Below are 14,834 nucleotides of genomic sequence, written 5' to 3' on the forward strand. Positions count from 1 at the left end.
TCGCGTTCGTTCTTACGTTTACGTTCGCGTTCTTACGTTTAGAAGTGACGCTGGTGTTGATTCAGAGCGCCGCGCCCCCTCCCCGGCCACCCCCAGCGGCTATTTCGGCTCACCGAGCGGTCGAAGAGCGGGTCCTCGCAGCCGCGCCGGGCGTACGACGGGGAGCGCTCGGCCGCCACCTTCATGTACTCGCGCAGACGGGACGGCAGACCCGTGTCGCGCAGCTGCAGCAGGTACGTGTCCGGACCCTGCTGGTAGCTGGGGACGAACGGCAGGGGGTCAGTGGAGCGGGCGCAGGTACGTGTCTGAGAACATGCGGGGTGATCTTGTCAGGTACAAACCGGCAGCAGGCGCAGTACAGTTACCACGGGGAGAAACCACTCGCTCCAAACCACCGGAGGAAGTCCATGATTCATGTCCTAAAGGACATGAATCATGATCGTCTGATCATGATCATGATCTGAATCATGATCATGATCGAATCATGATGAATCGTCTGCGCGTGAACTCTGACCACCAAATGTCGCCACTCCCTTTCCACCTCGCCAAACGCAATAACTCGAAGAGCCGTTGTCAATCACGGGCGTGCGATGGAGTGCTCTTCCCGCCGTGTCTCTTCCTCCCCACTCCCTGAGTTGCTGGCTCTCGGCGGAACACCGGCATAGCTTCTTACCCTCCACCTGCTCTGCCCCGTACTCACCGGCTCCTGGTGGCAATCCAGCCGATTTCTGTACCCCCCCCCCCCCCCTCCCCTACACTCCCTAGCCCTCAGTGCCCCTCCCCCGCCCCCTACACTCACTGGCTCTCGGTGCCGACCCAGCCGATCTCTGTACCCCTCCCCTCTTCCCCTACACTCACTGGCTCTCGGTGCCGACACAGCCGATCTCTGCACCCCCTCCCCTCCTCCCCTACACTCACTGGCTCTCGGTGCCGACCCAGCCGATCTCTGCACCCCCTCCCCCGCCCCCCTACACTCACTGGCTCTCGGTGCCGACCCAGCCGATCTCCGTATCGATGGGCTCGTGCCCGTCGGGTCCGTCCGGCTCCAGGCGCGGCGGCTGCCACTTGACGCGCCGCGTCGGCTCCGGCGACGGCGGCGGCGTGTACACCACGTCCGGCGGGTACACCATGCAGCTCGGGTGCGTGAACGCAGAGCTGAGCGGCCGCCGGCGGAACCACGTGCGGCACGAGGCGTTCCGGTACCAGTCCCTGGCGAGGAGGCGCGCGTCAGCGACGACACGGGGCGCGCGTCAGCGATGGCACAGGGCGCGCGTCAGCGACGGCACAGGGCGCGCGTCAGCGACGGCACAGGGCGCGCGGCACGTGGCGGCGCAGGGCGCGCGGCACGTGACGGCACAGGGCGCGCGGCACGTGACGGCACAGGGCGCGCGGCACGTGACGGCACAGGGCGCACGGCACGTGACGCGGTACGGCGCCGGTCCTTGGCGAGGAGGTGGCAGGCGCGTGCGGACTGGCGAACATCGCCCGTGGGATGTGAGGCACGCAGAGAGAACAACGGCGTCTCGGCAGGTCTACGGTGCAGTGTTCTCAAACGTATGGAGGATGTTGGATCTCGACATACCCACCTCTTGAACACCAAACACCACCCAAGATGATAAAATGCGTTTTTAGGATGCCATCTGTCAGTCACGCGCTCATGCCAAAACGCAAATATCCATCACGGGAAAGTAAATGATCGGCGATGAACGCCGTCAGCTGTTCAGAGAGCCCACCTACCATGGCGGCCGCGCCGATCCCTCCGCGCGTAGCCGTTGCTCCAGACCATCTCACCTGAACTTCTCCAGGTAGATCTTGAGCCGGTCCGTGGAGACATCCTTGACTGTGGGCGGCGCGTGGTCGGCGAACTTGAGCCAGGGGTGCCTCAGCGCGCTGCGCACGTCCAGGCGCTCGCCGGGCGCGAACACCAGCAGCTTGGCGATGAAGTCCTTAGCCTCCTCCGAGACGCCCGAGAACGCGTCCAGGTCGTAGTCCATCTCGCCGCTCTGGATCTTCTTCAGCGTCTCGCGGTCGTTCTCGCCTCTGGATGACGTAAGGCGGCGGCGTGGGAGCGGTTCGCGAGTGAAAATGTTCTCGAGTGCATTGACAAATCACTGAGGCTTACGACAAATCCTCTCAGTGCGACAGTATTCCCCCTACGCTCTAGTCCTGCTTTTCATCCCTCAGCGTTGAGCCCAGATTTGAAACAACCGTTATCGGTGACAGCTATTGAAAAGTGCAGTGCTCATGCCTGCATAAAGGAGTCTTCTGCCACCACGTTAAAACCACTTCACTTGCTTTAATTTGCAAACTTGGGTACTGATATCCATAATTAGACCAGAAACATTATTTTAAAAAGCTGCGTGCCAACAGAAGCCTGCGGCTGAACGGCGTGGCAGCAGCGCAGCGGAGCCGCGTGGCTGACCTGAAGGGCGATATTCCGGACAGCAGGAGGTAGGTGATGACGCCCACCGACCAGATGTCGGCTGGCAGGCCCACGCACTCGCTGTTCACGATCTCCGGCGCCACGAACTCCGGCATGCCTGCGAGGTCGACACGAAATCAGGCATACGTCACACGTGCGACGGGTAGGAACAACACTGTTCACTGCCGCCAGCACCAACGTGTGAAGTGCAATCATCATGTGCAGCATGTGCAATCCGAATCATTTTCGGCTCCCTTGATACAAAATACACATCAGTTGCCTATGCAAAATACACATCAGTATGCCCAGATTCATAAAACTTGACAGATTCAAATTTGATTATTTTATTTTGAGATAGTTTGCCCGGCCCGCACCAGCATTTTACCCCCGTCTCGGGCTGACGACGCACCGTAGTCAAGCCGCTCTGGCTTCTGCGGGTTGATGTGGCGCGAGTAGCTGAAGTCGATCAGCTTGATCTCGTCGCCGCCGGGCCGGGTGAAGAGGATGTCGCCAGGCTGGGAGCGGGGGCAGCAGGCGCACCGGTCAGCCTCGGCCGCGGCAGCAACAGACCAATCACACCAAAAACACGGGGAAGCGTGCACGCGGTGAGCTTGTGATCTCACCTGACGCACAGTCATCACGCGGTATACGTTTGATTTCACGAGCGAGGGAGGCTGCTAGATCCATGACGGGGATTTCTCGGCTATAATCCGCACGAGCTGTCAAGGTATGGCTAATGCATGACGACAAAACCGCGGATACACTGAGCAAGACGCAATGATGAATTGTTCAATGACGTCGACGGAATGAGAAGACGGAATGTCTTACTAGTCTTCAGCTGTAGAGTTGGAGACTCACGACGAACATAAAGCAAAGAAACACATCCATCGACCTAAACAAAACAAAAAAAAAAAAACAGCGGACGAAGCCAACACCCCACGTGGCGCACCGTCACAAGTCGCTCGCTGATCTCCGCCCTCCGCCCACCCTCACCGTGAGCCCGAGGTGGCCGATGTGCTTGCTGTGCATGTGCTGCAGACCCCAGAGCGTCTGCCGCACGACGCTGGCGATGTCGGCCTCGGTGTAGGTCGGCTGGCGGCAGAGCGCAGGCAGCAGCTCCCCGCCGGCGCACAGCTCCTGCACCAGGATCAGCTGCCGCGGGGACTCGTACGCGTCGTACAGGCGCACCAGGTGGCGGTCGCTCAGCTGGTTCATGATCCACATCTCGTTGTTCATCGCCTGGCGGTGCTCGCCCTTGCCGTTCATGCACTTGGCGGCGAAGTTGCGGCCTGGGGGAGGGCAAGGGGGGGGGGGGCTTCAGGGGCCCGGACAAGCCAACGACACCCTGCCGCGGTGACTAACGACTCGTTAGCTAAGCGAGGAGACAGCGGTGTTCAGGAGTGCGAAGCGCACACAATGCGCCGAGCTTCCTTTTCAGAGGCATGAGTGCCAAATCGTTCCAGCTCACGTACAGACCACCTTGAAACGTCGGCTGAATTCTGAGAAAACGAACAACTCATGACCACGGACCAGTGACGCTATTTCAACCAGGCTGGATCAACCATTGCGCGAGAGCAAGCGCCAATGAGCTTCCTATCCTCAACTGTAAACATAGCGGGGTACTTTAAATAAAACGTCCGCGAGACCTGAGGCAACGCTCCTCGCCAACTTAGCGAGGGACGTTGCTTGAGCAGCAGACTTTCAGCCTCCCACAGAAGGCCGAGGGGGGGGGGGGGGGAGGGAGGAGGAGGTGATCGCACCGTTGTTGCGCTCCACTACGTGGTAGGTGATGCCCTGAGTGCCGCGGCCCAGCTCGTCGCCCACGTTGTAGAAGTCCTCGAAGGCCTTGGTGCGCGGCCGCACGGAGCGCGCCGGCGAGTACGAGATGTAGTTGTACATGGCCTCGTCGTACTCGACGTGCAGCATCGCCTGAGGAGGGCCGGGGGGGGGGGGGGGGCGTCAGTAGCCAGCAACAGACCGAGGGAGAGAACGTGGGGCAACGTAGCGCGAGACGGCGTGCCGGAAGGGAAGCGGCGCCCTAAGACAGCTGCTGACGCCGAGCCACGACGCCCGCCATGACTACGCAACGACAGACAACCCTTGCAAACGCTCCCCACACCAGCCCAGACAGCCGCGACGCAAAAGCGCCACAGCGGCACCCGCCCTTCTAGCGCCTCCCGCTTGGCTCACCGAGGCCGAGGTGGTGCCGGCCACGTTGGTGGCGCTGATGGAGTAGAGTCCGTTGTCGCGCGGCACGCAGCCGTTGATGAGCAGCACGCACGTGTCCGGCTCCTTCCAGTGGATGCGCACGCGGTCGGAGGGCGCCAGCGGCAGCCAGTCCTTGTACCAGCGGATGTCCGGGCGCGGCACGCCTGTCACGCGCGCCTCGAAGCGCGCCTGGTCGCGCTGCATGACGGTCGCCTCCTCCGGTGTGTGCGTGAAGCGGGGGTGCTCGGCCACGTGCAGGGTGACGCGCTGGCGAGCCTCGCCGTGCGGGTTGGAGACGATCGCCTCGTACACGCCCTGGTCGCGCTCCAGCATCCTGGCGACGGGAGGGCGCGGTCAGGCGGGGTGCGGCGCTCGCGGGGGGGGGGGGGGGGGGGGCAGCGGAAGACGCGACAGACACGACAGGCAGCCGTGGCAGAGGCAGCTGTGGACAGCGTGGACTTCCGCTGCGGCGGCAGCGGATCGGTAGGTAATTACACACGGAAGTCAGCCGCACAGACAGCACCAAACCGGCAGGCCATTTGACGGCGAGACCGGCGCGCGCATGTGGTCTCTCCGCTAGAATGTGAACAGGAGGGAATCGAACGGCCACACCGTCCGACCTCACGCTAACAGGACGTCAAAGGGTGTGGATCACGCTCCGAGCCCATCATAGCTCCACGCCCAAAACACTACCAAACGCCCACTTTTGAACAATATCCTTCCCGCCCCAGAAACAGTCGGCCAGCAGCGCACTTCATCTCCAACACATCATTCACCCAGTGTCCAGCTCTCCGGGAGTTTCCCGGCCGGCGCACTCACTTGTTGACGAAGAGCGTGAGCTCGCCGGCGCGCGTGAAGCTGTGGCTGTACCGGCCGCCCATCTCTATGTCCGCGCCGTTGAAGGTGAAGCGCACATCGGGCATGGGGTGGCCGTACACGAACCACTTGAGGTCGGCGCCGTGGCCCTTCACGCCGTACTGCGTGCCGCGCTCCTGGCGCAGGAACCTGGACGAGTCGACGGCTGTTAGGGGCCCGTTCGGCAGCGTCGGTGCCGCACGACGGGGGTCACCGAGCGGGCACTCGGGCACGACAAGGGCGCGACATCTGGATCGAGCACGAGCAGGCTTAGGTTGTGGGGCGCAAGTTCACACCGTGTCGGTACAGTTAGAGTCGGAGGTTAAACGTGGGGTAGAAATTCGTCGCATTGCTGTGAGGTAGAAACGTGTGCTGTCTAGTCACGTATCATCGAACGCTCGCAACTACAGAGGCCACCCGCTCAGCTATTCCAGTATCAGCCGCTGTCTACACACGACAAGCGCAGCATCTCCTCGCACAGCTCTTATACGTACGATCAGAGACACCTGCCACACAACGATACTCGCCGACTAGAGCGGACTACCAAACGCTGGGCGTGCCACCAAGAAGCAGAGCAAGTCACGGCAAGTACGCTCCACTAGAGCGCAGCAGAAGCGGGGAAGGCGCGCTCACAACACCGACCATTGCCGAGCCCGACAGCACCTGACGGCCGCTACCTACTGCGCTAGAACCGAGACGCCAACAGTCAGAAGCAGACACTCCCCCGTACAACTCAGGTGGACACACAGAAGACCGGGGAGAACACTGCCGCCTAGGTGCCAGTCGGGCGTAGAATGCGAGCGACGACAGCAGAGCTCCAGCCTCGCCGAAGCTCTGCAGGACCTGAAGCCATGCTGAAGAGCGAAGCGAACAAAACACGGCGGAAGCGGGAAGCTGCAGCGAACGGCACCATTGCTCGTACCTCGTGGCAGCTGGAGAGAAAAGAATGAGGGCAGACTGCCGCCGACCAGAGCCGAACGGCAGAATCGGCTGGGCGGGCCGGTCAAGCACGCCAGAATCGGGCGCCAGACACGCAACGACGAGCGGAGGCGTTCACAAATCCGGGCCGAGGTTTATTCACAGAGCGTTGTGAGTCGGTGTTAGTAGTGAGGCACGCAAACACGCAGGCCGCGACCAGGCACGCGGGAAGGGGTTTGAAACAGCAGAACGACCTCCAACGGTGCCAGATTATCAACGGAGACATCACACGACGTTAACCCCACCTCCCATGAATTCAATAAAGAACTTCTACACGTTGACAATGGGCCAGAGCTTTGTTAGAACTATTTGACGCGTCATGCTCAGGAAAGAAGACGACGACAGAAGTCTGGAGTCTATCGAAGATTGCATTGTAGCGCATTGCAAAAGAACACCTCACGCACGCTAAAACGAGCTCCATTTTCATCCACAACAGAAAGGAGTATTCTCATGGGTAAGGACATTGTTTGACATTGTGTAAAGGCATCTAACTCGTCGCACTCAGAAAAGAAGACGGCACAAACCTGGAAACTATCTAAGATTGCATTGTAGCGCATTGCAAAGGAACACCCACACGTATGCCAAAACGAACTCCATTCACACCACACAAGTGCTCCGACGAGAGCACGGACACCAGACTGCCAGCCCCTCTCCGCCTAGTGGCCATCCTCCCACACCCTAGCCAACGCTCCCGGAGGCGTCGCAGCGCGCCGCCCTCGCCAGCGCCGCCGCTCAGTCGTGGTCCATGAACCTGCTCTCCCAGGCGTCGATGTCGCAGCAGCCGCGCAGGGCCGCGCCCCCGTGCGTCACCATCTTCTCGAACTCGCCCTCCCAGTCGCGACGCGGAGAGAGACGCTCCTCGGCGCGCGGCACCGGCGCGTCCACCTCCTCGTTGGTGATCTCGGAGAGCGCGCGGCGTCGGCGACGCACCGTCTCCAGGTGGCGCGCGGCGCGCGCCGCCCGCGCCGGCCGCGACGAGCCGTGCAGGCCGGCGCAGCGCTCGGCGAGCCGACCGGCCTCCTCCACCTGGCGCCGCACCAGCAGCCGCTCCACCACGTGCGAGACGGGCCCGACGTCGGCCGGCGCGCGGCGGGCCGCCGTCCGGCGCGTCGGCGGCGCGCGCCGGCCGCGGTGCGCGCTCCTCGCCCGGCTCGACGGCGCGGTAGTGGCGCCGCACGGCCGTGCCGTACTGCAGGCTCAGCGGAGAGCTGTCGCGGCGGCGAGGCGGGTCAGGGGGGTCGGCGGGAGGGTCAGGGGCCGGCGGACCGGGGCGCGGGCGCAGGCGGTGGTTCGGACAACGGACCAGTTAGTGGTCACACCATGTTACACGATGCAGTTAATAAAATATGCCTTGGTAAAATTGGCGAAACATTGTCAGTTCATGTCACACTATTAGGGCACATTCATACCCAAATTGCACACCTTACGTCGGATCATTAGGGCTTTCATTAAACAGGTACCGGACAGCTCACGCCAAGCAATTAAAACCTGTCATTGAACAAACATAAAAAGACGAACCCGTTAGAAAATTAGACAACCATATTTCGTCAAAAACAAATACGTGACGTCATTCAAAGACGTTCTCCACGCAGCATGCCGCACACGGAGGTTAGGTGATGTCACACCGTGACTTACGTGGGCGGATGGGCGCGCCCTCCTGCCCACTTCTCCATGTCGAAGTCGCGCGGGAAGTAGGAGGAGATGTCCGGCTTGAACTGCTCGCCGTCGGGCAGGTAGGGGCCCGACTCCGGCGGCTCGGGCACCAGCCGCTCCCTGTCAGGGGAGGGGGCGTCAGAGGCCGGGCAGGTAGGGGCCCGACTCCGGCGGCTCGGGCACCAGCCGCTCTCTGTCAGGGGGAGGGGGTGTCAGAGGCCGGGCAGGTAGGGGCCCGACTCCGGCGGCTCGGGCACCAGCCGCTCTCTGTCAGGGGGAGGGGGCGTCAGAGGCCGGGCGGGTAGGGACCCGACTCCGGCGCCACGGGCACCAGCCGCTCTCTGTCAGGGGGAGGGGGTGTCAGAGGCCGGGCAGGTAGGGGCCCGACTCCGGCGGCTCGGGTACCAGCCGCTCTCTGCCAGGGGGAGGGGAGGAGGCGTCAGAGGCCGGGCAGGTACTGGCCCGACTCCAGCGACTCGGGCACCAGCCGCTCTCTGTCAGGGGGAGGGGGTGTCAGAGGCCGGGCGGGTACGAGCCCGACGTTGGCGGCTTGGGTACCAGCCGCTCTCTGCCAGGGGGAGGGGAGGGGGCGTCAGGGGCCGGGCAGGTAGGGGCCCGACTCCGGCGGCTCGGGTACCAGCCGCTCTCTGCCAGGGGTAGGGAGAGAGGGCGTCAGAGGCCGGGTATGTACGGGCCCGACCCCGCCGGCTCGGGTATCAGCCGCTCACTACCCGGAGGAGGGGGAGGGGGTGTCAGAGGCCGGGCGGGTACGAGCCCGACTCCGGCGGCTCGGGCACCAGCCGCTCTCTGCCAGGGGACGGGGCGTCAGAGACCGGGACAGCTACTGCCCGGGCGGGCGATGGTAGAGCTGTCTCTCTCCACACCGACGCACATTACGGAAACTGCGTCCACCTTTTGCAGCGCATAGCCCCTGTCATGTCCACGGCGCGCGGGTGATGCAGTTCGGGCACGATTTCCAACAGATTGTGGCTACGGTCTCGGTGCAGTTCTCAACGCGGACGATGGGCCATCCAGCGTGGTGTTCCCGATGTTAACCAGTGGGCGGGCACGTACGTTCACAGACGTCACACCTCGTCCGGGTGGCGATCGATCAGACTCACCTCTGCGTGGTGATGTGAGGCGAAGGCTCGCTCACGCCGTACTTGTTCTCCACCTTGATGCGGAACTTGTAGTCGCGGTGGGGCTCCAGATTGCGGATCTCGACCGAGCACCCGCGCACACCTGAACGACGATGTCGTGGTTAGCAGGAGCACTTGTCGCCACGGGTCGAGGGACACGTGGTTGCAGACGATTTGCGAGGAACATCTCGTTCGTTGCAGACGGTTGCAGGTTGCAGACCTCGCTCATTGCTTGGCTGCAGACGTCATGCGAGGAACACTTCGCCTCCTTCATATCGCGGGGGCAGTGCCACACTTAAAGCGAAGTAGCGTCCGGAAATGGTGGGATAAATATGCTGTGTCTATTCGTGATGCCGGGAAGGCGATCCCCACAGTCCTTACGCAACGGCTGGTGTCGGTCACAAATCCCAACGGTAGCCAGCGCCGGTGCCGTCAATGGAGGACGTCACTACGAGAGCACCGCCGGCGCCGCCTCGTGCCCACCTGAACGGACGGTAAACCAATCTCCGCGCGGCACCTCCGCCATCTCCACGTGATAGGTGACGGGGATCCTCTGGCCGGCGGTCGGTGACGGCCGCCACGACAGCGTCAGCTGACGGTCCGTCATCCTGGCGGCGGAGCGGGCCGTCAGACGTCATCACCAGACGTGGCGCTGGCACCAGCGTCACCGTCGCCGTCACAGTTACGGCAGGAGGTGGTGGTAATGCGTTGTGGGACGCCAGGTGGGAACCAGTCGCTGTAGGGGTGTTGACAGCAAATCCTGGCATGGATATAGATGATGTAGCGAAACGGGCATTGACTCTTGTGTAGGCTCTGTGACCACGGTGCGCTTTCGGCGATTTTGCAAACCCTGAGGCCAGGCAACTCGGTGTGCACTCGGCACTCAGCGTGTACTCGCCGACTTGGTGCGTACTCGGCACTCGGTGTGTACTCGGTACTCAGTATGCAATCGGCACTCGGTGTGTACTTGTCAGACCGCAGGTGAGAACGTCGGTAGGCGGGTATGGATCACACACCGACACAGGAAAAGCGGCAGCTGCGCCCCGATCCCATCCAACACCAGCGAGAGATACGCCACTCCCAGAAATACGCAAGCGGTCGCACCTCGAACGGTCACGCAGCCAGGCAGCCTCGGAAAAAAAACGTCGCGCTGGCCGGCAGTGACGGCAAAAGATCATATCCGCTGACATCGCAGAGGATATGACTGGGCGGTTGGATAGTGAGTCGCTGCTGCCCTGGATAGGACGGGAAATAACGCCATTGGTCATTTGGCTGACCCGGATATGACGGTACCGAGCTGACCAGGATATGACGGGAGCGAGCTGAATTGGATATGACGGGAGCGAGCTGACCTGTATATGACGGGAGCGAGCTAACCCGGATGACAGGACCGAGCTGACCTGGATATTACGGGAGCGAGCTGAACCGGATATGATGGTACCGAGCTGACCTCGATATGACGGGAGCGAGCTGATCTGGATATGACGGACGCGAGCTGACCTGGATATGATGGGTCGATCCGAGAGCGGCATGGGCACACCAGACTTGAGCTGCTGCTCCAGGGCGCCGTACTGGTCCTTCAGGTTCTTGGACGGCCCGCTGTCGAAGGCTGCGAACGGTCCGGACGGCGTCACCGCCGGTACAAATACTGGGCACAGCGAGAGGGACACCGAGCCGGCCAAAGCAGCGCAACATGGAACCTCTGGGCGGAATGATGTTGACGTTGTGTAGCACAGTTCAAGAGGCGACAGAGCGTAATGAGAATACGACACAGTGGGGCACTGAGAGATTCACGCCCCGGTACTCCTGCGGAAAACGCACGAACCGGACAACGGCAGGGGGCAAACAAAAAACTCCTTAGCAGACACACTGGCAACATCTTGTTCGCCTCCCTCCCATCTGAAAATACCGCGCCTGCGACCTCTCGGAAGAAGGGGGGGGGGGGGGGCACGCACTGTCGTAGGAGAGCTCGGATTCGCAGGCAGCCTCGCCGTGCGTGTTGAAGATCTTCAGCTTGTAGCGGCCTGCGTCGCCCTCGTCGGCGTGTTTGATGATGAGCCGGATCAGACCGGATCCGTCCGCTTCCATCAGGATACGGTCACTGGGAACCGGAACGGTGGCTGAGGGGCCGAGTCGCCCTCCAGCAATAGCCCGGGCCGAACCACCCCACCGGATCACACGGTGGGGTCCCAGCCATTTATCGCTACGCACAATCAGGACACTATCAGTAAATGCGATATCATGGAAAACACCTGCCTCCAAAACTTGCACATCAGTAACACAGCGTTTTACATCATCACCTAAGACAATCTTGCCTGCTGAAAGCACAGCTGGAAATGCCCACGAAATAGCAGCAGCCGGCAGTTAGTGTCAGTCTAAGCACGTCGCGCAGCGGGGCGTGTTCGAGGCGGCCGGCGCCGGCGCCGCGCGTACCTGGGGTACATGCGCATGTCGTCCCTGTACCACTCGAAGTCGGGCTCGGGCGTGCCGGCCACGCAGGCCGTGAACTTGCCCTGCATGCCGGGGAACACCTCGCAGTCGCCGATAGTCTTCAGGAAGTAGGGCGGCTCCGGCTTCGGCCGGCGCACACTGCCCGGGACGGAGCCGGCCGTCAGAACGGCGGGAAATGGTGACGGGGGAGGGGGGATGCCACGATAGAGCCCCGGTGCAAATGACAGTGGCAATCAAACAATCTTGACAGGAATGCCTGCAGATTGCTAAGGGAAATTTACGCAGTGTGGCCGCGAGCGAGATTACAAAGATCAGATACAAGACTGGAAAAACGGTAACCATTCAACGACTGCGAGCAGTTAGATCGAGCACAAGGCATTTCTGTTCATCGGCGATGTTTTTGTCAGCGCCCATGTGTCCAAACGAAGACTACCCACTACCCACCACCAAGCGGTACCTTCACAGCCTTAACCCACTGCTGGTCTCCCGCACGATCGAGTGGGGTGTCACGCAACCTACCACTGAACCCACTTCCACCGAGCGTGCGCAACCCGGCAGGGGCCGCTCCCCGCCGTCGCCACCCACTCACATGTGGTCCACCACCTCGAGGGTGGCGGAGCACTTGGCCGAGCCGTCGGCGTTGCTGGCGACGCAGCTGTAGACGCCGGCGTCCTCGGGCGTGCAGTCCAGCACGTACAGCGCGCACATGTCGGCGTCGCGCTTCACCTTGTACTTGGCCGACGGCCGCAACGGCTTGTCGTTGAAGAACCACTCGACGTCCGGCCGCGGGATGCCGATTACACGGCCCATGAACTTGGCGTCGTACTTGGGCATCTGGGGAGGGGCGGGAGCGGTGCGGTGACGGCGCAGCGTAGGGACAGGGAGCAGTGCGGTGACGGCGCGGCGCAGAGGCGGGGAGCGGTGCCGTGACGGCGCGGCGTGGGGGCAGGGAGCGGTGCCGTGACGGCGCAGCGCAGGGACGGGGAGCAGTGCAGTGACGGCGCAGTGCAGATCGGCCGACAGCGGTGCCGTGTACGCCGGCGCTTGGCAAACAGCTCAAGTCCTCTCCCGCTTCCGCACTTGCCCGTTCTAACTGTTTTGGTGTACGTTACCACGGACTGAATTGGAGATCCACAAGCCTTCGGATGCTACAGATAGCGCAGAAAGAATCCAACGATGTATGCCAGCGCGAAAACCACACATTTTTAACAGTCACGATTTGGAAAAATCCGTCATGACGCAGGCGCATGGCGTCAGGCACATAAGCAAGGCAAACTACTTCCACTGACAGACCACAACGTCGGATCCGCAGACTGCAGGCCGCGTCCACCACCAGTCAGTCCCCACAGACCAGTCATCCCCCACAGACCCGTCCCCGACCCCAGCGTGACCGCCGCCGCGGCTGACCTGCTGCAGGTCGGTGATCTTCTGCGGGAAGTGCGGCGCCACGTAGGTCTTCTTGACGCGGACGTCGGCGGCCGAGTCGGCCTGCCCCCGCGGGCTGGTCAGCACCACGCGGTACTTGCCGGCGTCGGCCACCCGGGCCGGCCGCAGCATCAGCGTCAGCTGTGAACCGAGGGCAAGGGCGAGGTCAGAGGTCAGGGGTCAGAGGTCAGGGGTCAGAGGTCAGTGGTCAGCGATCAGTGGCTAGCGATCAGTGGCCAGCGGTCAGCGGTCAGAGGTCAGAGATCAGCGGTCAGCGGTCAAAGATCAGCGGTCAGAGGTCAGCGATCAGTGGTCAGCGGCCACAGGTCAGCCATCAGCTCAGAGGTCAGAGATCAGCGGTCAGCGGTAAGCGGGCGCTGGTGGCGCTGAGGGTGACGTGTCCGATCGCTAATCACTCGGGGCGATTCCGGACACGACGGCGCTTACTCGTGATGATCTGATTCCCTATGCGTAACGTTAGCCCGTCATTATACGACAAGATTTCGTGTTCCGTCAAGCATCTGCTGTAAGGTATCGTATGAGACTGACCCACAGTGCTGTCTGTCGTCCTTCCCATCTCTCAGCGTAGTCAGCTGCGTGATGATCATGATCCGTGAAATCCAGCCCACATCAGCCCATGCCCTGCTCACTCAGGCTTCAAAATCCGCCCTATCCCGATCTTATGTCTGGCTGGCCTCTCGCCAACCCCTGTTTCCACCGACACGCTGTCTCCGTGACGGACGCCGTCTGACATCCCCCTCCTGCCCCCCCCCCCCCCCCCCGGACGGCAGTTCCACCTGCCCACCTTATCGCCGTCGTAGCTGGTGAAGAGCCGCTCGTGACGGGGCAGCGGCTCGCCGTCACGTGTCCATGTGACGTCCGGCAGCGGGTTGCCCGTCACGTCGGCCGTCAGCAGCAGCACGCTGCCCTCATTCACCTCCGAGTCCCGCAGCGGACAGGTAAAGGCGGGCGCGCTGTCCTCGCCCGGCCGCTGCTTGCCTGCAGGGGATGGGGCGGCGGGCGGTCAGAAAGGCGGGGCAGTAGGTCAGTGGGGCGGAACGGCGGGCCATCTGACGGGAGGGGGAGGGCAGCGGGCGGTCAGAAGGGCGGGGCAGTAGGTCAGAGGGGCGGAACGGCGGGCCATCTGACAGGAGGGGGAGGGCAGCGGGCGGTCAGAAAGGCGGGGCAGTAGGTCAGAGGGGCGGGCAGCAGGCAGTGAGTGGGAATGGAACGGCAGACGCTGAGAGGGAAAAGGTGGTCGGAGGAACTGACCAGTCCATTCGACTCCGATTGCGACGACACGCGTAGTTAACTGGGAGCCACCATGCCACAGGCCGTCCGTTCGTTTAAGGATCGTCACAAACACCCCCAGTCGACACGAGGTTCGAAAGGCAAGCACTGACACCGGGACGACCGTTCGTTGCTTTGGTCGGTTAATGGCATCAGCACCTTGAGATTATGCAACTGATAACAAATTCTGCAGCGGTGCACATACCACTCCCCAGTGACCTCTCTGTCCCCAGGGAATAGCCGGGGAGCCATTCTCGTACAAGATGTCCTTCACCTCGGGTCATCCTTAGAGGCGACCCCGTAATGCTATAAGTCGGCCCGGTTCGGAAGAGTACACGTGTTTGTTCGCAGTAGCTGGGAACAATCTCTCTCTCCCATTCCATTCAAACCATTCATACCGCCTTCCCGCGCAC

General features: G+C 62.1%; 1 protein-coding gene across 5 annotated transcripts in view; it reads right to left on the minus strand.

The window, feature by feature from the left end:
* Positions 1-14,834, minus strand: part of LOC119105771 (obscurin) — a 100,436-nt gene that overhangs the window by 10,095 nt on the left and 75,507 nt on the right. For all 5 annotated transcript variants that reach the window (XM_037229275.1, XM_037229276.1, XM_037229277.1 and 2 more), the window contains 18 exons: positions 13,937-14,130; positions 13,114-13,272; positions 12,296-12,540; positions 11,689-11,844; positions 11,211-11,356; positions 10,756-10,864; positions 9,739-9,863; positions 9,238-9,358; positions 8,099-8,236; positions 5,450-5,635; positions 4,613-4,964; positions 4,183-4,351; positions 3,416-3,711; positions 2,832-2,937; positions 2,423-2,540; positions 1,792-2,040; positions 979-1,209; positions 114-258 (listed from right to left, as the gene is read on the minus strand). In XM_037229275.1, the coding sequence (XP_037085170.1) occupies positions 114-258; positions 979-1,209; positions 1,792-2,040; positions 2,423-2,540; positions 2,832-2,937; positions 3,416-3,711; positions 4,183-4,351; positions 4,613-4,964; positions 5,450-5,635; positions 8,099-8,236; positions 9,238-9,358; positions 9,739-9,863; positions 10,756-10,864; positions 11,211-11,356; positions 11,689-11,844; positions 12,296-12,540; positions 13,114-13,272; positions 13,937-14,130 (3,245 nt within the window). The remainder of the gene's footprint in view (positions 1-113; positions 259-978; positions 1,210-1,791; positions 2,041-2,422; positions 2,541-2,831; positions 2,938-3,415; positions 3,712-4,182; positions 4,352-4,612; positions 4,965-5,449; positions 5,636-8,098; positions 8,237-9,237; positions 9,359-9,738; positions 9,864-10,755; positions 10,865-11,210; positions 11,357-11,688; positions 11,845-12,295; positions 12,541-13,113; positions 13,273-13,936; positions 14,131-14,834) is intronic.

This window comes from Pollicipes pollicipes, unplaced genomic scaffold (assembly GCF_011947565.3).
Source record: "Pollicipes pollicipes isolate AB1234 unplaced genomic scaffold, Ppol_2.1 Scaffold_6138;HRSCAF=7277_pilon_pilon_pilon, whole genome shotgun sequence".
NCBI classification, from domain to species: Eukaryota; Metazoa; Arthropoda; class Thecostraca; order Pollicipedomorpha; family Pollicipedidae; genus Pollicipes; species Pollicipes pollicipes.